The following is a 22,444-nucleotide window of genomic DNA, read 5'->3' as shown; positions in this document are numbered from 1 at the left end:
ACAACATTTGATAACCGCGTACATACTTTCCCTATAACCCTAGCGTCATCGAACCTTAAGTGTGTAGACCCTACGGGTTCGGGAGTCATGCAGACATGGCCGAGACAACTCTCCGATCAATAACCAACAGCGGGGTCTGGATACCCATGTTGGCTCCCACATGCTCCACAATGATCTCATCGGATGAACCACGATGTCAAGGATTCAATCAATCCCGTATACAATTCCCTTTGTCTATCGATACGATACTTGCCCGAGATTCGATCGTCGGTATCCCATTACCTAGTTCAATCTCGTTACCGGCAAGTCTCTTTACTCGTTCCGTAACACATCATCCCGTGATCAACTCCTTGGTCACATTGTGCACATTATGATGATGTCCTACCGAGTGGGCCCAGAGATACCTCTCCGTTACACGGAGTGACAAATCCCAGTCTCGATTCGTGCCAACCCAACAGACACTTTCGGAGATACCTGTAGTGAACCTTTATAGCCACCCAGTTACGTTGTGACGTTTGGTACACCCAAAGCACTCCTACGGTATCCGGGAGTTGCACAATCTCATGGTCTAAGGAAATGATACTTGACATTAGAAAAGCTTTAGGAGACGAACTACACGATCTTTGTGCTAGGCTTAGGATTGGGTCTCGTCCATCACATCATTCTCCTAATGATGTGATCCCGTTATCAACGACATCCAATGTCCATGGTCAGGAAACCGTAACCATCTATTGATCAACGAGCTAGTCAACTAGAGGCTTACTAGGGACATGGTGTTGTCTATGTATCCACACATGTATCTGAGTTTCCTATCGATACAATTGTAGCATGGATAATAAACGATTATCATCAACAAGGAAATATAATAATAACCAATTTATTATTGCCTCTAGGGCATATTTCCAACAAATACCTCTACTGGAGACAATGAATCCCAGGAGCTTTCCAGCTGGTACGCCGAAAACGCATTTTTCCGGATTGAGCTTGATGTCATAGGTTCGGAGGTTGTCGAATGTGAGCCTCAAGTCGTCTATCAAAGAGTCGACGTGTTTGGTTTTGACGACCACATCGTCTACGTATACCTCTACTGTTTTGTCGATTTGTTTCTCCAGACATGTCTGAATCATGCGTTGATATGTTGCCCCGGCGTTTTTGAGCCCAAAAGGCACTATGTTAAAACAGAAGGGACCGTATGGCGTGATGAATGCCGTTGCGGCTTGGTCGGACTCCGCCATCTTGATTTGGTGGTAACCGGAGTATGCGTCGAGGAAACACAATGACTCGTGTCCTACAGTAGCATCAATGATTTGATCGATGCGTGGGAGGGGGAAGGGATCCTTTGGGCAAGCTTTATTGAGGTCTTTGAAGTCGACACAAAGGTGCCAGGATTTGTCCTTCTTTGGTACCATCACCAGGTTTGCTAGCCAGTCCGGGTGTTTTATTTCTTTGATGAATCCGGCCTCCAATAACTTGGCTAGTTCCTCTCCCATGGCATGTCTCTTAGGTTCAGAGAAACGCCGAAGAGCTTGCTTGACCGGCTTGAATCCCTTTATAATATTGAGGCTATGCTCGGCCAGCCTGCGTGGGATTCCTAGCATGTCTAAGGGATGCCAGGCGAATATGTCCCAGTTCTCGCGCAGGAACTCTCGTAGTGCGGCGTCCACAGCGGGGCTTAGCTGTGCCCCGATGGAGGCTGTTTTTGTAGGGTCCGTTGGGTGGACTTGGAATTTGACTATTTCATCCGCTGGTTGAAAAGAAGTGGACTTGGATCTCTTGTCGAGTATCACGTCGTCCCTGTCCACTGTGGAGCGTAGCGTAGTTAATTCCTCGGCCGAGAGGGCTTCGGATAATGCCTCGAGGGCCAATGCGGCTGTTTTGTTTTCGGCGCGGAGTGCTGTGTCCGGATCGCTGGCGAGAGTGATGATTCCGTTGGGCCCGGGCATTTTGAGCTTCATGTACCCGTAATGTGGTACGGCTTGGAAGATTGTGAATGCCTCCCGTCCTAAAAGAGCGTGATAACCACTGCTAAACGGGGCCACTTGAAATGTAATTTCTTCGGACCTGTAATTATCCGGCGTGCCGAATACCACATCTAGTGTGATTTTCCCAGCACAGCGTGCTTCCCGACTGGGGATGATTCCTCTAAAGGTTGTGCTACTTTGCTCAATGCGGCTCTAGTCTATTTCCATCTTTTGAAGAGTTTCCTCATAGATGAGGTTTAATCCGCTGCCGCCGTCCATGAGTACCTTGGTGAGTCGAAAGCCGTCCACGATTGGACTGAGGACCAGTGCGGCTAGTGCTCGGGCTGTTTGGAATTTAGGTTCGTCACTGGCATTGAAGGTAATAGCCGTGTCACTCCAAGGATTTATTGCTGCTACGTGGCAGATTTCAGCCATGCTGCGGAGTGTTCGCTTGCGTCTATTATTTGACGCGAAGGTCTCAAAGACCGTTAACACCGTATTGTTGTCCACGGGATGGTGCTATGTGGTATTTGGGAGGAGTAGATCCTCACCACTTTTGGCCACCTACCGGAGTATCCAACATGCTCTAAGGCTGTGTGTTGGTATTGCATCCGCTGTACTATGAATTTTGCAGGGTCCGTTGAGCCATCCCTCCAGTACGGTTCCCTGCCCCATAGAGGGCTTTTGCTTTTTGGTAGTTAACCCAGGTGTATTGTGATAATGCACCCTTTTATTTCGGACTGGGTTTGTGTTCAGGGCCGGATTATCCCAAAAGTTTGTTTCGGTTTTCCAGGCACTTTCCATCGCACGGTAATTTCGTACTATGGATGCCAAGTTAGCGAAGCGTGTTATCTCACTGCGATTTATGGCGTTTAGGATTCCCTTGTCCATGCAATTATTGCGAAAAAATAAGATTGCATCTTCCTCGCAATAGTCCTTAACCTTGTTCATCGCAAGGAGGAATCTGGCCCAGTAGTGATGTACTATTTCCTGGGGCTCTTGCCTGATGTGGGAAAGATCGCTTATGTTTGGGTGGGTGGGTGGAATTGAATCCGAACCCTCACCTGATCTGGGATCTAGGGGCCGAGGAATTTCCAATTTTGAAAGTTCCGGTTTCGGGGTGTGACCCGATAACCCTGGCCCGCTGCCTGACTCTAAGTTCAGGGATTGGGTGTTGTCCTCCCGCGAACGGGCGTCCGGCTTAGAGAGCTTGGGAATCCGGACATAGTTGGTCCTCAAGATGGAGGAAAGGTCGCCGCATTGTTCCTCCACCACTGCAATATGATGGGTGACCGGCGGAGAGTTAATCTCCCTTTGATCGGGTTTAAGCCCAATCTGATCATAGTCCGTAGCGACTCCCAGGGCGGCGATGCGATCTAAGAGCTCGTTTAAGGAGGCGAGCTCTATTGGATCCATCTCTTCGGCGAGTGCCGATTTGACGTGGAGGCTGTTTTCGATGACCCGAGAAGTCATCGTCGGCGCGGCGGCCGAACAGGCGGTCATGATGAAACCGCCTAGCCGGAGAGTTTGGCTGACAGTAAAAGCTCCCTTGACAGTAGTACCGTCTTTAAAGACGAGACGATACATCCTTCCTTCTGGCGACGGCACAGAGGAACTCCCAATGAAAGCACCAATGTCGGTGTCAAAACCGGCGGATCTCGGGTAGGGGGTCCCGAACTGTACGTCTAAGGTGGATGGTAATAGGAGGAAGGGGACACAATGTTTTACCCAGGTTCGGGCCATCTTGATGGAGGTAAAACCCTACGTCCTGCTTGATTAATATTGATGATATGGGTAGTACAAGAGTAGATCTACCACGAGATCGGAGAGGCTAAACCCTAGAAGCTAGCCTATGGTATGATTGTATGTTGTCCTACGAACTAAAATCCTCCAGCTTATATAGACACCGGAGAGGGCTAGGGTTACACAAGGTCGGTTACAAAGGAGGAGATATACATATCCGTATTGCCTAGCTTGCCTTCCACGCCAAGTAGAGTCCCATCCGGACACGAGACGAAGTCTTCAATCTTGTATCTTCATAATCCAACAGTCCGGCCAAAGGATATAGTCCGGCTGTCCGGATACCCCCTAATCTAGGACTCCCTCAGTGCCATTGAGAATAATTAACCATAATATTATCTAGGAGTTTAGTAGCTTCTCCTAAAGTGATTTCCATAAAAGTGCCTCCTGCGGTCGAATCTAAAAGATTTCTAGAAGCAAAATTCAATCCGGCATAAAAATTTTGTATAATCATCCATAAATTCAAACTATGTGTAGGGAAATTACGTATCATTAATTTCATCCTCTCCCAAGCTTGTGCAACATGTTCATGATCAAGTTGCTTAAAATTCATGATATCATTTCTAAGAGAGATGATCTTAGCAGGAGGAAAATACTTAGAGATAAAAGCATCTTTGCACTTATTCCACGAATCAATACTATTTTAGGCAAAGACGAAAACCAAGCTTTAGCACGATCTCTAAGGGAAAAAGGAAATAGCTTAAATTTAACAATATCATTTTGCACATCTTTCTTCTTTTGCATATCACACAAATCAACAAAGTGGTTTAGATGGGTAGCGGCATCTTCACTAGGAAGGCCGGAAAACGGATCTTTCATGACAAGATTCAGCAAAGCAGCATTAATTTCACAAGATTCAGCATCGGTAAGAGGAGCAATCAGAGTGCTAATAAAATCATTGTTGTTGGTATTAGTAAAGTCACACAATTTGGTATTATCTTGAGCCATCGTGACAAGCAAGCAATCCAACACACAAGCAAATAAGATACGGGCAAAAGGAGGCAGATAGAGAAAGAGAAGGAGGACGGAGAGAGAGAGAGAGCGAATAAAACGGCAAGGGTGAAGTGGGGGAGAGGAAAACGAGAGGCAAATGGCAAATAATGTAATGCGGGAGATAAGGGTTTGTGATGGGTACTTGGTATGTTAACTTTTGCGTAGACTCCCCGGCAACGGCGCTAGAAATCCTTCTTGCTACCTCTTGAGGACTGTTTTGGTTTTCCCTTGAAGAGGAAAGGGTGATGCAGCAAAGTAGCGTAAGTATTTCCCTCAGTTTTTGAGAACCAAGGTATCAATCCAGTAGGAGGCCACGCGCAAGTCCCTCACACCTACACAAACAAATAAAATCCTGGCAACCAACGCAATAAAGGGGTTGTCAATCCCTTCACGGTCACTTACGAAAGTGAGATCTGATAGATATGATAAGATAATATTTTTGGTATTTTTATGATAAAGATGCAAAGTAAAGAAAGCAAAATAAACGGAAAAGGAAATAGCTTGTTGATGGAAGATTAATATAATGGAAAATAGACCCGGGGGCCATAGGTTTCACTAGTGGCTTCTCTCAAGAGCATAAGTATTACGGTGGGTGAACAAATTACTGTTGAGCAATTGATAGAATTGAGCATAGTTATGAGAATATCTAGGTATGATCATGTATATAGGCATCACGTCTGAGACAAGTAGACCGACTCCTGCCTGCATCTACTACTATTACTCCACACATCGACCGCTATCCAACATGCATCTAGAGTATTAAATTCAAGAGAACAGAGTAACGTTTTAAGCAAGATGACATGATGTAGAGGGATACACTCATGCAATATGAAATAAACCCCATCTTGTTATCCTCGATGGCAACAATACAATACGTGCCTTGTTGCCCCTACTGTCACTAGGAAAGGACACCGCAAGATTGAACCCAAAGCTAAGCACTTCTCCCATTGCAAGAAAGATCAATCTAGTAGGCCAAACCAAACTGATAATTCGAAGAGACTTGCAAAAATAACCAATCATACATAAAAGAATCCAGAGAAGATTCAAATATTGTTCATAGATAAACTTGATCATAAACCCACAATTCATCGGTCTCAACAAACACACCGCAAAAGAAGATTACATCGAATAGATCTCCACAAGAGAGGGGGAGAACTTTGTATTGAGATCCAAAAAGAGAGAAGAAACCATCTAGCTAATAACTATGGACCCGAAGGTCTGAAGTAAACTACTCACACTTCATCGGAGAGGCTATGGTGTTGATGTAGAAGCCCTCCATGATCGATGCCCCCTCCGGCGGAGCTCCGGAAAAGGCCCCAAGATGGGACCTCGCGGATACAGAAAGTTATGGCGGTGGAATTAGGGTTTTGACTCCGTATCTGGTAGTTTGGGGGTACGTAGGTATATATAGGAGGAAGAAGTACGTCGATGGAGCAACATGGGCCCCACGAGGGTGGAGGGCGCGCCTGGGGGGGGGGGGGGGGGGGGGGGTAGGCGCGCCCCCTACCTCGTGCCTTCCTGGTTGATGTCTTTACATAGGGTCCAAGTCCTCTGGATCATGTTCGTTCCGAAAATCACGTTCCCGAAGGTTTCATTCCGTTTGGACTCCGTTTGATATTATTTTTCTGCGAAACTCTGAAATAGGAAAAAAACAACAATTCTGGGCTGGGCCTCCGGTTAATAGGTTAGTCCCAAAAGTAATATAAAAGTGTATAATAAAGCCCAATAATGTCCAAAACAGGATATAATATAGCATGGAACAATCAAAAATTATAGATACGTTGGAGACGTATCATATGCTACAGTAGGCATTGTGTGGAAGCAATTATGAATCTTGTCTTTGACAGTACCAAAAGTGAAATGGTTTGCTCTTTATCATACTAACCTATCTCACAAAGTTCCGTTAATTTTTGTGTGATTGAAGTTTTCAAGTTTTGGGTGATATGTTGATATGAGGAGAATAAAGAGTGACAAGACACTAAGATTGGGGATGCCCAAGGCACCCCAAGGTAATATTCAAGGAAGATCCAAGCAACTAAGCTTGGGGATGCCCTCCAACATTATCGGTAACCTCACTTGGAGCTATGTTTTCATTCGTCACATGATATGTGTTTTGCTTGGATTGTCATTTATTTTGTTAGGATTTTCTTGCTGTTATTTATAATAATGTTTTGCATCCATTATTTCAATAAAAATGGCAATGATAGCCTTTGACATGCTTATTTTGCAATTATACATGTTGCTGTTTGAAAACAGGAAGTTTACCGTTGTTGCAAAAATTCCCTAGAAAAGTCAGAATGTGATAAAATGTTGAAACCTTTTGCAAAATGAGATCTGATAAATTTTCTACAGTGTGTAAAATTTCCATAATTTTTGGAGTTAGGGAAGTATTGATACACTTGCATTCTTTACAGACTGTACTGTTTTGGCAGATTGCTATTATGTTTGCATTGTTTAAATATGTTTGCTTGTTTAATGATTCTATTTGAGGATATGAGTATTAAATATGCAGAGGCATTTAGTATGCAATGTTGAATAATAATTTTACTGATTTTCTACAGTAGATAATGATAAGATTTTTGCATTGGTTTATACTAACTTATCTCACGAGTCCTTGTTGAGTTTTGTGTGGATGAAGCTTTTAAGATTTAGGAAAACCGTGATATGAGAGGAATTAAGGAGACACAAAAGCTCAATATTGGGGATGCCCAAGGCACCCCAAGATAATATTTCAAGAAGTCTCAAGCATCTAAGCTTGGGGATGCCGGTAGGCATCCCACCTTTCTTCTTCAACAATTATCGGTTAGTATCGGTTGAGCCTAAGTTTTTGCTTCTTCACATGATGTGTGCTATCCTTGGGCTGTCATTTTATTTTTTTGCTTGCTGTTTTAGTAAAGTATTTAGATCTGAAGGTTTCTAAATAAAATAGAGACCTCAAATAGTTTCCAGGGAGGCTGAGTAAGTGGCATTCACATCCCGTCAACGAAGCTCTTTTCTATGGAATTGCTCTAGTGCTTCACTTATATCTTTTTGAGCACAGTGTGCTTTAGTATTTTTGAAGAAATTCTCTCTTGTTTCAGTTAACTTAATTTGAGAGAAAGAAATATTATGCTCATGATCTTCATTTATATCTTTTTGGAGTAGCTTGTCATTTACTCTTGTGCTTCACTTATATCCTATGAGTAAATTGTTGAATAAATTGAATGCCATGAAGTTGAAATCATATCGTGCCTAGTGGTATCTTCACATTGGGTTTAGAAAGTGAAATCTTTTGAGGCTTGACAATCACAATATTGGTCATACAAGCAATTCACAAATGATTAGTATAAGGAAGAGAACTTTCACGTGCAAATACACTATCATGGAAATCTTTTGTGATTGTGAGCCCCCAGCAAAATATTATATGCCAAAATCGTTGACGTTGGACAAGGAAGACAACGTAATGGTTTATGTTTGTTCATATTCACATATAATTTATATTGTCATAGATCCTTCAACATGTGGTGCTTGCCCCCCATCTTTGGTAGCCAAAAATTCCGCACCAAGTAGGGATACTACTTGTGCATCCAAAAACCATTAAACCCAACTCTTATTTTCAAGAGTCCACCATACCTACCTAAGGATTGAGCAAGATCCTTCAAGTAAGTTGTCATCAGTGCAATAAGGCAATAAAAATTGCTTCTAAAAGTGTGATATCATTTAGTGTAAGAGAAAATTGAGCGTTGTACGAACTTGTGATGGCAAAGAATAAAAGCGACAGACTGCATAATAAAGGTTGCTATCATAAGGGGCAATATAAAGTGACGTTCTTTTGCATTAAGGGGTTGAGCATACAAATAAATAAGTGCATGGCAACATCTGCTTCCCTCTGTGAAGGGCCTATATTTTACTTTTCAGTATTTACTTTTATGCAAAGAGTCAAAGTACTTCTCTCTATTCATTTTTATTTTCTCTTTTGGCAGGCATCATGAGATGAGGAAAGATCTAGGCACATATATCCAGTTGGATATGGGTAGCATGAGTTATTATTGTTGACATCACCCTTGAGGTGAATACGTTGGGAGGCAAAACAATAAGCCTCTATCTTTCTATGTGTTCGGTTGAAATGTTTTGCTCATGTGTATGCGGTGAGTGTTAGCAATCATATAAGACTATATGATGGATGAGTATGTGGAGGTCTTACTTAAACTCCGTTGAATAAGTTGAATTGCAATTGTTTGGTGACTAAGAACATAGGTTGTTGAGTTTCAAGAGAGTTCATTGTTTGAACCTTAACATGTGAATTGGTTGCTACTATAACATGAGAAGTTTTTATAAGAAAGAATTGATGTTATGATGCAAGGAAAAGTGATTGAAATTATCATTGATCAAACTTATGCACCTTGCTAGCATTCACACTTCATAAATTATTTCTTTTATCATTTACCTACTCGAGGACGAGTAGGAATTAAGCTTGGGGATCCTGATACGTCTCGAACATATCTATAATTTATGAAGTATTCATGTTGTTATATTATCATTCTTGGATGGTTTACAATCATTTTATACCAACTTCATATCATTTTTTGGGACTAACCTATTGACCCAGTGCCCAGTGCCAGTTGCTGTTTTTTGCTTGTTTTTTACATCGTAGAAAATCAATATCAAACGAAGTCCAAACACCGCGAAACTTTTTGAGGATTTTTGATGGACCAGAACACTTCTAATGGGCCAAAGCTGCACCTGGGGGTGCCCCAAGGGGGGCACAACCTAGGCACGCCCAGGTGGGTTGTGCCCACCTCGATGGCCTCCCGCACCCCTTCTTTACCCTACAAATTCACAAATATTCCGAAAACCCTCGGGTTTAATCTAGATCAGAGGTTCTGCCACCGCAAGGCTCTGTTGCCACTGAAAACCAATCTAGACCCCGTTCCAGCACCCTTCCGGAGGGGGGGGATCATCTCTGGTGGCCATCATCATCATCCACGCGGCCACCACGATGAGGAGGGAGTAGTCCACCCTCGGGGTTGAGGGTTTGTACCAATAGCTATGTGTTTAATCTCTCTCTCTGTCTCTCGTGTTCTTGAGATGTCATGATCTTGATGTATCACGGGCTTTGTTAATATAGTCGGATCATATGGTGTTTTCCCCTCTCTATCTTGTTGTGATGAATTGAGTTTTCCCTATGAGATTTCGTTGTTATCGGATCGAATACTTTTATGGATTTGAGAACACTTGATATATGTCTTGCAATTGAATACTCGTGATGACAATGGGGTATCATATTGATTCACTTGATATATGTTTTGGCACTCAACTCACGGATTCCCGAGGTGACATTGGGGTAATCTATGCATAGGGGTTGATGCACGTTCTTGTCTTTGTTTCTCTGGTAGAAATCTTGGGGCACTCTTTGAAGGTCTTTGTGTTGGATTGAGTATTATGAATATGATTTTGCTTTGGTGTTATTTTAGTACGAACTATAGGATAGATCGAACGAAAAGAATAGCTTTGTGTTATTTCAGTATGAACTCTTGAATAGATCGAACAGAAAGAATAGCTTTGAGGTGGTTTTGTACCCTACAAACAATTTATTCTTATGTTCTCTGCTAGATAGGAACTTTGGAGTGATTCTTCGTTGCACATTGAGGGACGGTTATATGATCCAATTATATTAGCACTGTTGAGAGATTGCACTAGTGAAAGTACGAACCCTAGGCCTTGTTTTTAAGCATTGCAATATCGTTTTTGTGCCCGTTTACTATTTTCTACCTTGTTGTTTTTATTTATTCAGATTATAAAAATATATTTCTACCATCAATATTACACTTTTATCACCATCTCTTCGCCGAACTAGTGCACCTATACAATTTGCCATTGTGTTGGGTGTGTTGGGGACACAAGAAATTTCTTGTATTTGGTTGCAGGGTCGTTTGAGAGAGACCATCTTCATCCTACACCTCCCACGGATTGATAAACCTTAGTCATCCACTTGAGGGAAAATTGCTACTATCCTACAAAACTCTGCGCTTGAAGGCCCAACATATATCTACAAGAATAAAGTTGTGTAGTAGAGATCATCACTCTCGCAACCCATCATCTAATAACTACTCCACAATGCGTTCCCTTAGGCCCAAATATGGTGAAGTGTCATGTAGTCGACGTTCACATGACACCACTAAGGGAATCTCAACATACATACCATCAAAATATCGAACACATATCAAGTTCATACGATTACTTGCAACAAGATTTCTCCCGTGACCTCAAGAAAAAAAGTAGCTACTCACAAATGATAATCATGCTCAAGATCAGATGGGTATTAAATAACATAATGGATCTGAACATATAATATTCCACTAAATAAACCATATAGTAATCAACTACAAGATGTAATCAACACTACTAGTCGCCCACAAGCACCAATCTAAGGTTCCGGTACAAAGATTGAACACAAGAGATAAACTAGGGTTTGAGAGAAGATGGTGCTATTGGAGATGTTTATGGAGATTGCCCTCCCCAAGATGGGAGAGTTGTTGGTGATGATGATGACGATGATTTCCTTCTCTGGGAGGGAAGTTCCCCCGGCGGAATCGCTCCACCGGAGGGTAAAAGTGCTCCTGTCCAAGTTCCGCTTCGAGACGGCGGCGCTTCATCCCGAAAGTCATCTCCTCATTTTTTTCTAGGTCAAAATGAATTATATTCCAGAAGAGGGGCACCGGAGGTGGGCCGAGGAGGGTACAACCCACAAGGGCGCGCTTGGGCCTCCTGGCGCGCCCAGGTGGGTTATGCCCACCTGGTAGGCCCTCTCTGGTACTTATTGGCTCCAATATTTCTTATATATTCCATAAAAAATCTCCGTAAAGTTTCAGCTCATTTGGAGTTGTGCAGAATAGGTAGCCTGACGTAGCTTTTTCAGTTGCGGAATTCCATCTGCCGGTATTCTCCCTCTTTGGGTGAACCTTGCATATTATGAGAGAAAAGACATTAGAATTACTCCAAAAGGCATTATTATGCATAAAAACAATATAAGTAACAGTAGGTAAACATGATGCAAAATGGACGTATCATACCTTCACACAAACTATTATCTACTTACTCTTAATTTTATTTGCCTTTTTATTTAAGTTTGCCTCTCATTTTCATCTCCCGTACTTCTAGTTTTTTTACAAAAACAGAAAAAAATTGTTTGCTTGCTTGATTGCTTTTATTGCCTTCATGTTATGACTTAGAATAGAAAGAAAAACAAGAAAATTAAGATAATTATGGATCCTCATCCACTTGCTAATATTTTCAAAAAAACCAATGCCGATGAACCAATTGCTAGCAAGTTGAGTGCACTTGATTATCTCTATGAAGTTTTGCTTGAAGACCTTGAGTCTGAAAATTGTGATGAAGTGTTAGAAGAAATTTATAAAGTGATTCATGATAGTTTCTTGAATGAAAAGTATGATTGCAATCATGTTTGTATAAATTCTATTAATGTCAATTGTGTGAATAATATGCAAAACTACAAGTTTGGGGATGTGATACATCTCCGTCGTATCTACTTTTCCAAACACTTTTGCCCTTGTTTTGGACTCTAACTTGCATGATTTGAATGGAACTAACCCGGACTGACGTTGTTTTCAGCAGAATTGCCATGGTGTTATTTATGTGCAGAAACAAAAGTTCTCGGAATGACCATTATATCCTACTCATGCTTGCATTCGGTGTTGATTAATTTTAATGCATGTTCATGACTGTTGTCGCTCTCTAGCTGGTCACTTCCCAGTCTTTTGTTAGCCTTCACCTGTACTAAGCGGGAATACTGCTTGTGCATCCAACTCCATAAACCCCAAAGTTATTCCATATGAGTCCACCATACCTACCTATATACGATATCTACCTGCCGTTCCAAGTAAATTTGTATGTGCCAAACTATAAACCTTCAAATAAATATCCTGTTTGTATGCTCGAATAGCTCATGTATCAACTAGGTCCGTCCGTATCTTCCATGTTAGGCGGGTTAGTCTCAAGAGGAGTCGACTCCGCTCCTCACTCATGATAAAGTGGCTGGTCACCGGGATGCCCAGTCCCATGCTTTATGCAAACTAAATCAAAATAATTGCAAACAAAATTCCCCCTGGGACTCTTGTTAGTTAGAGGCAGTCGTTGTTTCGAGCAAGCCATGGATTGATGCTTGTTGGTGGAAGGGGGAGTGTAAACTTTACCATTCTGTTTGGGAACCGCCTATAATGTGTGTAGCTTGGAAGATATTGCCATCTCTTGGTTGTTATGTTGACAATGAAAGTATACCGCTCAAAATATTATTCACCTCTATTTCAAAACCGAGCTCTGGCACCTCTACAAATCCCTGCTTCCCTCTGTGAAGGGCCTATCTATTTACTTTCATGTTGAGTCATCATCCTCTTATTAAAAAGCACCGGTTGGAGAGCACCGCTGTCATTTGCATTCATTACTGTTAGTTTACATTGAGTATGACTTGACTGGATCTCTTTTACCATGAATTACAATGTCTAGTCAGGCCTTGATCTTTAAAGGTGCTCTGCATTTATGTTTTGCGGTCTCAGAAAGGGCTAGCGAGATACCATCTTGTTATATCATATTATGATTGTTTTGAAAAAGTGTTGTCATCCGAGATTTATTATTATTGCTCACTAGTTGATTATGCCATTGATATGAGTAAACATGAGACCTATGCGTTATTGTGAATGTGGTTAGTCATAATCTTTGTTGAAAACTTGAATGCTAGCTTTACATATTTACAACAACAAGAGCAAACAGAGTTTGTAAAAGTTTTTCTTTATCACTTTCAGTTTATCAACTGAATTGCTTGAGGACAAGCAAAGGTTTAAGCTTGGGGGAGTTGATACGTCTCCGTTGTATCTACTTTTCCAAACACTTTTGCCCTTGTTTTGGACTCTAACTTGCACGATTTGAATGGAACTAACCCGGACTGACGCTGTTTTCAGCAGAATTGCTATGGTGTTATTTATGTGCAGAAACAAAAGTTCTCAGAATGACCTGAAACTTCACGGAACATCTTTTCAGAAATAATAAAAAATCCTTGCAAAAGATGAAGGCCAGGGGCCCACCACCTGTCCACGAGGGTGGGGGGCGCGCATGCCCCCCTACCTCGTGGACCCCCTGGAGCTCCTCCGACCTCAACTCCAACTCTATATATTTGGTTTCGGTGAGAAAAAAATGAGAGAGAAGAATTCATCGCGTTTTACGATACGGAGCCGCCGCCAAGCCCTAAAACCTCCCGGGAGGGCTGATCTGGAGTCCGTTCGGGGCTCCGGAGAGGGGAATCCGTCGCCATCGTCATCATCAACCATCCTCCATCACCATTTCATGATGCTCACCGCTGTGCGTGAGTAATTCCATCGTAGGCTTGCTGGACGGTGATGGGTTGGATGAGATTTATCATGTAATCGAGTTAGCTTTGTTAGGGTTTGATACCTAGTATCCACTATGTTTTGAGATTGATGTTGCTATGACTTTGCTATGCTTAATGCTTGTCACTAGGGCCCGAGTGCCATGATTTCAGATCTGAACCTATTGTGTTTTCATCAATATATGAGAGTTCTTGATCCTATCTTGCAAGTCTATAGTCACCTATTATGTGGTATGATCCGTTAACCCCGAAGTGACAATAATCGGGATATTTACCGGTGATGACCATAGTTTGAGGAGTTCATGTATTAACTATGTGCTAATGCTTTGTTCTGGTACTCTATTAAAACGAGGCCTTAATATCCCTTAGTTTCCATTAGGACCCCGCTGCCACGGGAGGGTAGGACAAAAGATGTCATGCAAGTTCTTTTCCATAAGCACGTATGACTATATTCGGAATACATGCCTACATTACATTGATGAATTGGAGCTAGTTCTGTGTCACCCTAGGTTATGACTATTACATGATGAACCGCATCCGGCATAATTCTCTATCACCGATCCATTGCCTATGAGCTTTCCATATATTGTTATTCGCTTATTTACTTTTCCATTGCTATTGTTATCATAACTACAAAATACCAAAAACATTACTTTTGCTATCATTACCTTTTGCTACCGCTACCACTACTATCATATTACTTTGCTACTAAACACGTTGCTGCAGATATTAAGTTTCCAGGTGTGGTTGAATTGACAACTCAACTGCTAATACTTGAGAATATTCTTTGGCTCCCCTTGTGTCGAATCAATAAATTTGGGTTGAATACTCTACCCTCGAAAACTGTTGCGATCGCCTATACTTGTGGGTTATCAGGATGATGAATTTTTTATGTCCACTACTTATTGTAATGGTCATGATTGGGGTGATGCTTCTTATGATCTTGAAAATTTATTTAAGCCTCATGTTGAATATGATATTGATAATAATGTTCTCAATATTAGTGAAAGTGGGTTTAGAAGAGTGTCAACTTTTAAAAAAATCTCACATATTTGGAGCGTGTTCAATCTTATGAAATTATTGATAAAATTGGGTTTGGAGAGGTCATGATTTTAGTTGATGTTAGTCCCACTATCTTGGAAGACTATAAGATTGGCATGCATATGTGTCATAAAGAGAATGTTTTACACGATAGTCATATTGTTGAATTTGAATGTGATCCTCCATGTAATTATTATGATAGAGACAAATATGATTGTAGAAATCTTCATTTTACTAAATTACCTCTCTTCATGTTGATATTGCTATTGCTTTTTTCTTCTTCCTTGCTTATGCTTGGTTTTGCTTGCCCTTATAACTTGTTTTCTTATAAAATGCCTATGCATAGGAAGTACGTTAGACTTAAATGTATTTTTCACATGTTTTATGATGCTCTTCTTGTGCTTCAATTCTTGTCTTTCATGTGAGCATCAATGAAATTTCAAAGCCTATCTTAATGACAATAAAGAAAAAGCATGTTGGGAGACAACCCAACTTGTTTTCTTTTCTGTTTTTTGTGTCCACACAATTATGCTACTGTTATGCTTGTCTGTTTATGTTTTAATTTGTATTTGTGCCAAGTAAAGCATTTGTGATGATTTGGTTGATAGTTGGCTTGATTCTTTGAAAAAACATAAACTTTTGCGTCCAGTCTTAGAATTGTTTAAATTCACTGTAACATGATAAAATTCTGAATTGTTTATACATGAATTATATACAAATCACCCACGTTGTCCTAATGTTTCAGAATTTTTGGAGTTACAGAAGTATTGCGTTTGTTCAGATCATTACAAACTGTCCTGTTTTTGACAGATTATGTTTTCATTACGTAGTTTGCTTGTTTTAATGATGTTATGGATTATGTCGGGGGTGTAAGTCATGGAGAAGTTACAATACAATAGGTATTATGCAATAATAAAATATCGGGGGTATAAGTCATGTGAGTTGCCCGGCATGCCGACCTCTATTCGTGTGGCACGGCCCTGCCACAGGCAGCCGCAAGGGCGGTCACCTCGAGCTTCTGCTCCGTCGAAAGGCTCTCCCACAACGAGTTTCCGCTCGCGGTCATGGCGGACGTAGTGCACGGGAGGAGGATGTAGAGCAGACTTGGTGTGATGTGGTTTAAGCCAGGAGTGGTCACATGTAAATAGTGGATGTCAGCGATGCCAAGCGTCCGGGTGTGTCAATGCGAGGGCTTGATAGTTGGTTTCTCGGCTAGCGTACATGTTTAATGGCGACAAAGAGACGGACTGGCATTGAACATGCGGGGTAGATGTATGTCCCGCCCCGTCCAATAAGGCCTCCCCGGCACTGAACAGGCGTACCGGGGAGGAAGTGCGGGTGTCGTCCTAGTCCGCGAGCTCGTGCAATGATAGCGCCAGTGACAGGTCATATCCGCTCTGGGCCGGTGTCAATGCGAAGCGGCCACTCTAAAGCGGCATGAATGCGGGCTGATTTCTTCGGGCGAGAAAGGGCGCGTCCGAGGGAGAAGGGTTTCGATAGGCCATGGTTGTTGGAGTCATACATGGCAGTGGTCCGAACACCCGCAAAGCCATCTCCCTCGGTTTGTTTTCGGTTTACGAGAAAAAAGACATCCGAACAGCCAAACGGAAGGATATAAACCCCGTTGAATGACAAAACACGTTTGGACCGCGTGGTCTAGACTGTCACGTTGAAGATGGCTTACTTGTCGACATAAAATCTCCACCGTCAAAAGAAGTAAAAAGAGTGTGGTAAAACCAGACTCGATTCTGGCATCTAGTTCCCGGGGCAAGCCAATTAAGCCGTGGCAGGGGCAGGACGCACGCACGCACGCACGCAAGGCCAGCGTCAGCTTGGACCACAGCAAACAGCAGGCCTATTTCACTCGCCCATCGTCCTCTTTCGCTCCCTCCATTCTCCATTTCATCTCGCTCGCTTTCGCTTTCTCAGCTTATTACCACTTCCCCCTCCCCTCGCCCTCCCTTTCACCGCCTCGCTCTCCTCCCCTCGCCTGCCTTTGCAGAAAGAAAGGCGCCCCGGCCCGAACCCACACCAACACCAGCAGCCGAGCTGAGCTGAGCACCCGTCGAGGAATCGACGACAAGAAAAGAGAGCCAGCGAGCGAGAGAGAGATAAAAGGCGCGAGGGAGGGAGGAAGGGAAGGCTACAGCAGCGGAGACAGAGGGAGATACCACCAGCACCAGGCCAGCCAGCCAGGCCCGGCGCTCGGAAAGTGCGGAGCCGTTTCCCCTCCACCTCCACTCTCTCCAGGGCCACACCCCACCCAGCTCCTGCTCTACCTCGCTGCCCGCCACCCACCGCGTACGTGCGTACGTGCGGGCGCTCGCCATGTCGTCTCCCGCCGGCGGGTACGGCGGCGGCGCCGAGGCCCACCACCACCAGCCGCAGCACAACGGCCACATGCTGCTTCATAACCATGCACACCACATGGCGGCCGCGGCCGCCGCGGCGTCGGGCGGGCAGCTCTACCACGTGCCGCAGCACAGCCGTCGCGAGAAGCTCCGCTTCCCGCCGGACGCCGCCGCGGACGACTCGCCCCCGACCCCTCTCGCCCACCACCACCACCACCAGCAGCAGCAGCACCAGGCCGGGGCGTGGCCGCCTCCGGCCTTCTACTCCTACGCGTCCTCCTCCTCCTCCTACTCGCCGCACAGCCCGACGATGCCGCAGGGCCAGCAGCTGGTTCTCAACGGGCTCACCGCCCAGCAGGTCACCGCGCAGCAGTTCCCGCAGATCCCCACGCAGAACTTCTCGCTCTCCCTCTCCTCCGCCTCCTCCAACCCCGCCACCACGCCCCCGGCGCCCAGGAAGCAGGAGCCAGGAGCCGCCGCGCCGGCCGCGGGGCCGTACGGGCCCTTCACCGGCTACGCCACGGTGCTCGGGCGATCCAGGTTCCTCGGCCCGGCGCAGAAGCTGCTCGAGGAGATCTGCGACGTGGGAGGCGCGGCCGCGCACGTCGACCACAGCGTCCCGGACGAGGGCCTCCTCGACGCGGACGCCATGGACGGCGCCGACGACGCGGCCGGCCACGAGCTGGACACCTCCGGCCCCATGTCCGGCGCCGAGCAGCAGTGGAAGAAGACTCGGCTCATCTCCATGATGGAAGAGGTGAGCCACGACGCCGCTCGCTCCAAATTCCCGACTTTTTCCGCCTCTTTCGCTTGGACGCCGCCACTGCAATTCTCCGGCTGGCTCCTCGGCCGGGAGCGCGAGGAATCTTGCACACAGCGGTCACATCACCAGCGATGCGGCCGTGGCTTTGCCTGCTTTTATTCACTGTGCTTCCGCGGTTGCATGTGCTTTTGATTTGATGATCATTTCCATGGCTGCTGTTACATTTGCTCGGATTTTCCTTTTCTCCTTTCTCCACAGTGCCGCACTGTTGGACGCCCAACAATTTGCTGCTCGCCTTTTTCCTCATCAGAGGATCAAAGATTGGATGTTGATTAGTTTCGCCGCACTAAGCACACCTTTTGCAAATATCATCTGCTACATGAAACCTCAACTGATTAGCAGCGTCCTCGGACGCTTTGGGACGGTAGGTGATGCTGGAAACTAGTAGCAAAACTTTGGCCTGTCATGTCAAGAAAACCGTGTTGTTTCATCTCTCACATGGTTAGGATAGGAGTGCTTGACCCTCTCGCAGCGTCCTCTTCCAGCCTCTGGGGCAATACATAACATGGGAATCTACGTACGATGTAGAAAGCTTCCATTTATGGAGCTCTCACTCTCAGCCTCGGTCGCAGTAGGCGAACTTGCTTGTCTGACCTCTTTATTAATGGCGTCTTACTTCTATAGTTGGGAAGTAGGCTTTGCTTTGTTCATGTCACATCCACATGAAATCCAAAGCTAGCTCCCGGCAAACGGCAAAGAAAATCTTTCCCATCTTCTTAGACGTCATGAGTAGCAGCTGCTTATCTCTAATCAAGCACCGTACTTACTAATCCAGCTACAATGAACCTCTCTCATCGTAGGTGTGCAAGAGGTACCGGCAGTACTACCAGCAGGTGCAGGCCGTGATCGCCTCGTTCGAGAGCGTGGCCGGGTTCAGCAACGCCGCCCCGTTCACGGCGCTGGCGCTGAGGGTGATGGCCAGGCACTTCAGGTGCATCAAGGGCATGATCCTCAGCCAGCTGCGCAACACCAGCAAGATGCCCGTCAAGGAAGGCATGAGCAAGGACATCACCATCTTCGGCCTCGGCGGCGGCGGCGCCCCCGTCGGCGGCTTCCAGAGGGGCGGCAGCGTGAACGGCTTCGGCCAGCCGCACAACATCTGGCGCCCCCAGAGGGGCCTCCCGGAGCGCTCCGTGACGGTCCTCCGGGCTTGGCTCTTCGAGCACTTCCTGCACCCGTAAGTTGTTTTATTACTATCTGCTTATGGTAATTGGCATTAGCACTAGACGACGTACTCTGCGCCTTTCCAAGATAATAATGTGTCTTTGCATGATGGCGCTACATCAACATGATTATGCTGGGCCTGGACCTCTAGTTGTTTTAGCTGATAGCAAGCAATCCTCGGTGTCGAAATCATTAGGATGGCCGAGCATGAGCGATGGAGTGTCATGGCATGGCATGCCTTGGCTTGGCTTGGCTTCCAAATCATTCTATTGGATTGCAGCTAATAAGACTATCAGTCACAGCTTTTAGGACTTTGTGTATTTTGAGCTGTGCACATCATCAATTTGCTAACAGTCCGGGTCCTCCATTTTGCATCTTTTCTTAGATTCAGACATTACATGACTTTCTAACTATCATTAGGTGAGTGGCTTTATGGATTTGGTTAGGGCGTTCAATTAGTTGTATATGTTGCTTGTTTTGTTATACACTGATTGCGAAACAACTTGTGAGTGAGATTACTTCTAATCCAGTTTTAGGGGCGCACCTACCCATAGGAAGATGAAACATCATCATTATTTTGGTTGTTTTGCCTATTACATCCATCTTTTGTACTACAATCTGGTTTTTCCATGATGTATGACCTGGTGGTTACATCAGGGTTGATTGGTGCAATGTTAGCATATTCAGTCGTTGTTCATTATAACTTTATAATGCCAGATATCTGGTTTTTCCATGATGTATGACCTGGTGGTTACATCAGGTTGATTGGTGCAATGTTAGCATATTCAGTTGTTGTTCATTATAACTTTATAATGCCAGATCTTTCCATTTCCAACTGGATTTGGTATTATATATTGAGTAGTACCCTTTTTTCATTATTGCGTCAATATTTCAAACCTCTAGAAAGAAAAGGTTGATAATTGTCAATTCATGTCCTTTTCGTGTGATCCCACACCAATCAGTGCTTAGATTTAACTTGCTCTTCTTTACAAAAAGGCCTACTTGGATGGTGCTAGACCGATTAGAAACAATCTTTAAGATGAAACCTTTATTTTTGGTATGTCGCTTAGGGTTATGAATGTTTAAGCTGAATAATAAAAGAACCATGACAGGCATCCTAGCACAAGAATTTTGTTTGATCCCCTGATCTAACGCTACCTGGCTTGTTTTCTAGGACCCCTTTTCTATTCACACTGGGCAATCAAATATAATTGTTAGATCCCACATCAATCAGTGCTTAGATTTTAACCTACTCTTAAAAAAGTGGTGTGCATGGATGGTGCTAGACTGATAAAAGAAATTCTCTAAGACCACCAAAGCCTTTATTTTGGGGATATGCTGCTCGGACTTATGCATGTTGAGACTGAATAAAGAGAAGCATGACAGGCACCGGCATCCTAATCTGGCTTGTTTTGCACTCATTTTCTGTTCACACTGGGCAATCTCATATAATAGTTGCATGCCGAACATCTTTATGATCTTTATACCCATTTCCCTTTTGAATGTGTTACAATCAAGAGTACTGCATGCTGCATTAGTCTGATATTTTGGATGAAACCTTGCAGGTATCCTACTGACGGCGACAAGCAAATGCTGGCCAAGCAGACGGGCCTAACAAGGAATCAGGTGAACAGCAAAGCTGGTCACTGTTGCCACTAGCATGTCATTTTGTTTCTGGAGCTTGGTTGACATGTTGGGTTAATAATGGTGGTGCAGGTGTCGAACTGGTTCATCAACGCGAGGGTGAGGCTCTGGAAGCCAATGGTGGAGGAGATCCACAACCTGGAGATGAGGCAGGTCCACAAGCACTCGCCGCACGACAAGGGCCAGCAGCACGGCGCCCACGGCCAGGCTCACCAGCACTCGTCGCAGCAGCAGCAGCAGCAGCGCAGCGGCAAGCGGTCCGAGCCCTGCGACTCGCACCCCGGCCAGAGCAGCGGCGTCACCAGGAACCACCACCACCACCACAACGCCGCCGCCGCCGCCTCCTCCCACGGCGGTGGCTTCCCGGACGACCTCTCCCAGATGTCCCACTCCATGCAGCAGGGCCAGGTGACCTTCACCGGCTACGGCGCGCTGCCCTCCCACCACCAGCAGCAGCAGCACGGCGGCATGGCGTCGCCGCAGCACCACCATCACCATCACGTCGGCGTCGGCGGGGCGGGGAATGCTGGCGGCGGCGGCGGCGGCGTGTCGCTCACCCTCGGCCTCCACCAGAACAACAGGGTCTGCTTCGGGGAGCCGCTGCCGGCCAACCTCGCGCACCGGTTCGGGCTGGAGGACGTGGTGAGCGACCCCTACGTGATGGGCTCGTTCGGCGGCGGCCAGGACCGGCACTTCGCCAAGGAGATCGGCGGCCACCTGCTCCACGATTTCGTCGGCTGATCGCCGCTGCCGGTGCTCAGCCCAGCTCGCTCCCCGCTGATGCACATTTGTTGTAATGTACGCACGCACGCACTACTAGTATGCTAGGATGGTATATAGTAAGTCAATCATCACAATCACTTGGCGGCTCGGCTCCATGATCGGTCGACATGAGCACGGTCGATTCCTTCGGAGGGCGGATGAAACATTGACGTGCCCTCTCCCATGTACTAAGATCCAAAATTCAAAAGGCTGTCCAACATTCAAACACCCTGTGGGCTACACAGAGCTTGAAAATCACCTTGTTCCAAACGGCCTCATGGTCTCCTGCCATTTGTCCTGGAGCTTTTGGATTAACCTGTGGTGATCAATGAAATGCTTGCATGTGTTCCCACATGGTATGCCCAAAAGTGTTGGAGATCGCAGAGTTACCACCAGTATTACTACTGTACTGCAGCTCCTTGTTTATGGCCAAAAGTTCTAGTTTTACCATTACTGTGCCGCAGCTGAAGCTTTCAACCGGTCTCTGTAGAATATGACCATCCTCCCGCCAGTTACGTTAGCCTTT

The 22,444-nt window shown here is 45.1% G+C and overlaps 1 protein-coding gene across 1 annotated transcript; it reads left to right on the top strand.

Moving 5' to 3' along the window:
* Positions 1–17,062: 17,062 nt before the first annotated feature.
* LOC125545283 (uncharacterized) lies at positions 17,063–22,188 on the top strand. Its single transcript, XM_048709176.2, has 4 exons — positions 17,063–18,282; positions 19,149–19,525; positions 21,078–21,138; positions 21,229–22,188. Exons 1-4 carry the CDS (start codon positions 17,503–17,505, stop codon positions 21,895–21,897), a joined length of 1,887 nt encoding a protein of 628 aa, XP_048565133.2. The 5' UTR covers positions 17,063–17,502; the 3' UTR covers positions 21,898–22,188.
* The last annotated feature ends 256 nt before the right edge of the window (positions 22,189–22,444 follow it).

Source organism: Triticum urartu, chromosome 3A (genome assembly GCF_056163025.1).
Source record: "Triticum urartu cultivar PI428250 chromosome 3A, HENAU_Tu73, whole genome shotgun sequence".
NCBI lineage: Eukaryota > Viridiplantae > Streptophyta > Magnoliopsida > Poales > Poaceae > Triticum > Triticum urartu.
Note: the sequence above shows the minus strand (reverse complement) of the source record. Positions and strands in the feature narration are given on the sequence as shown.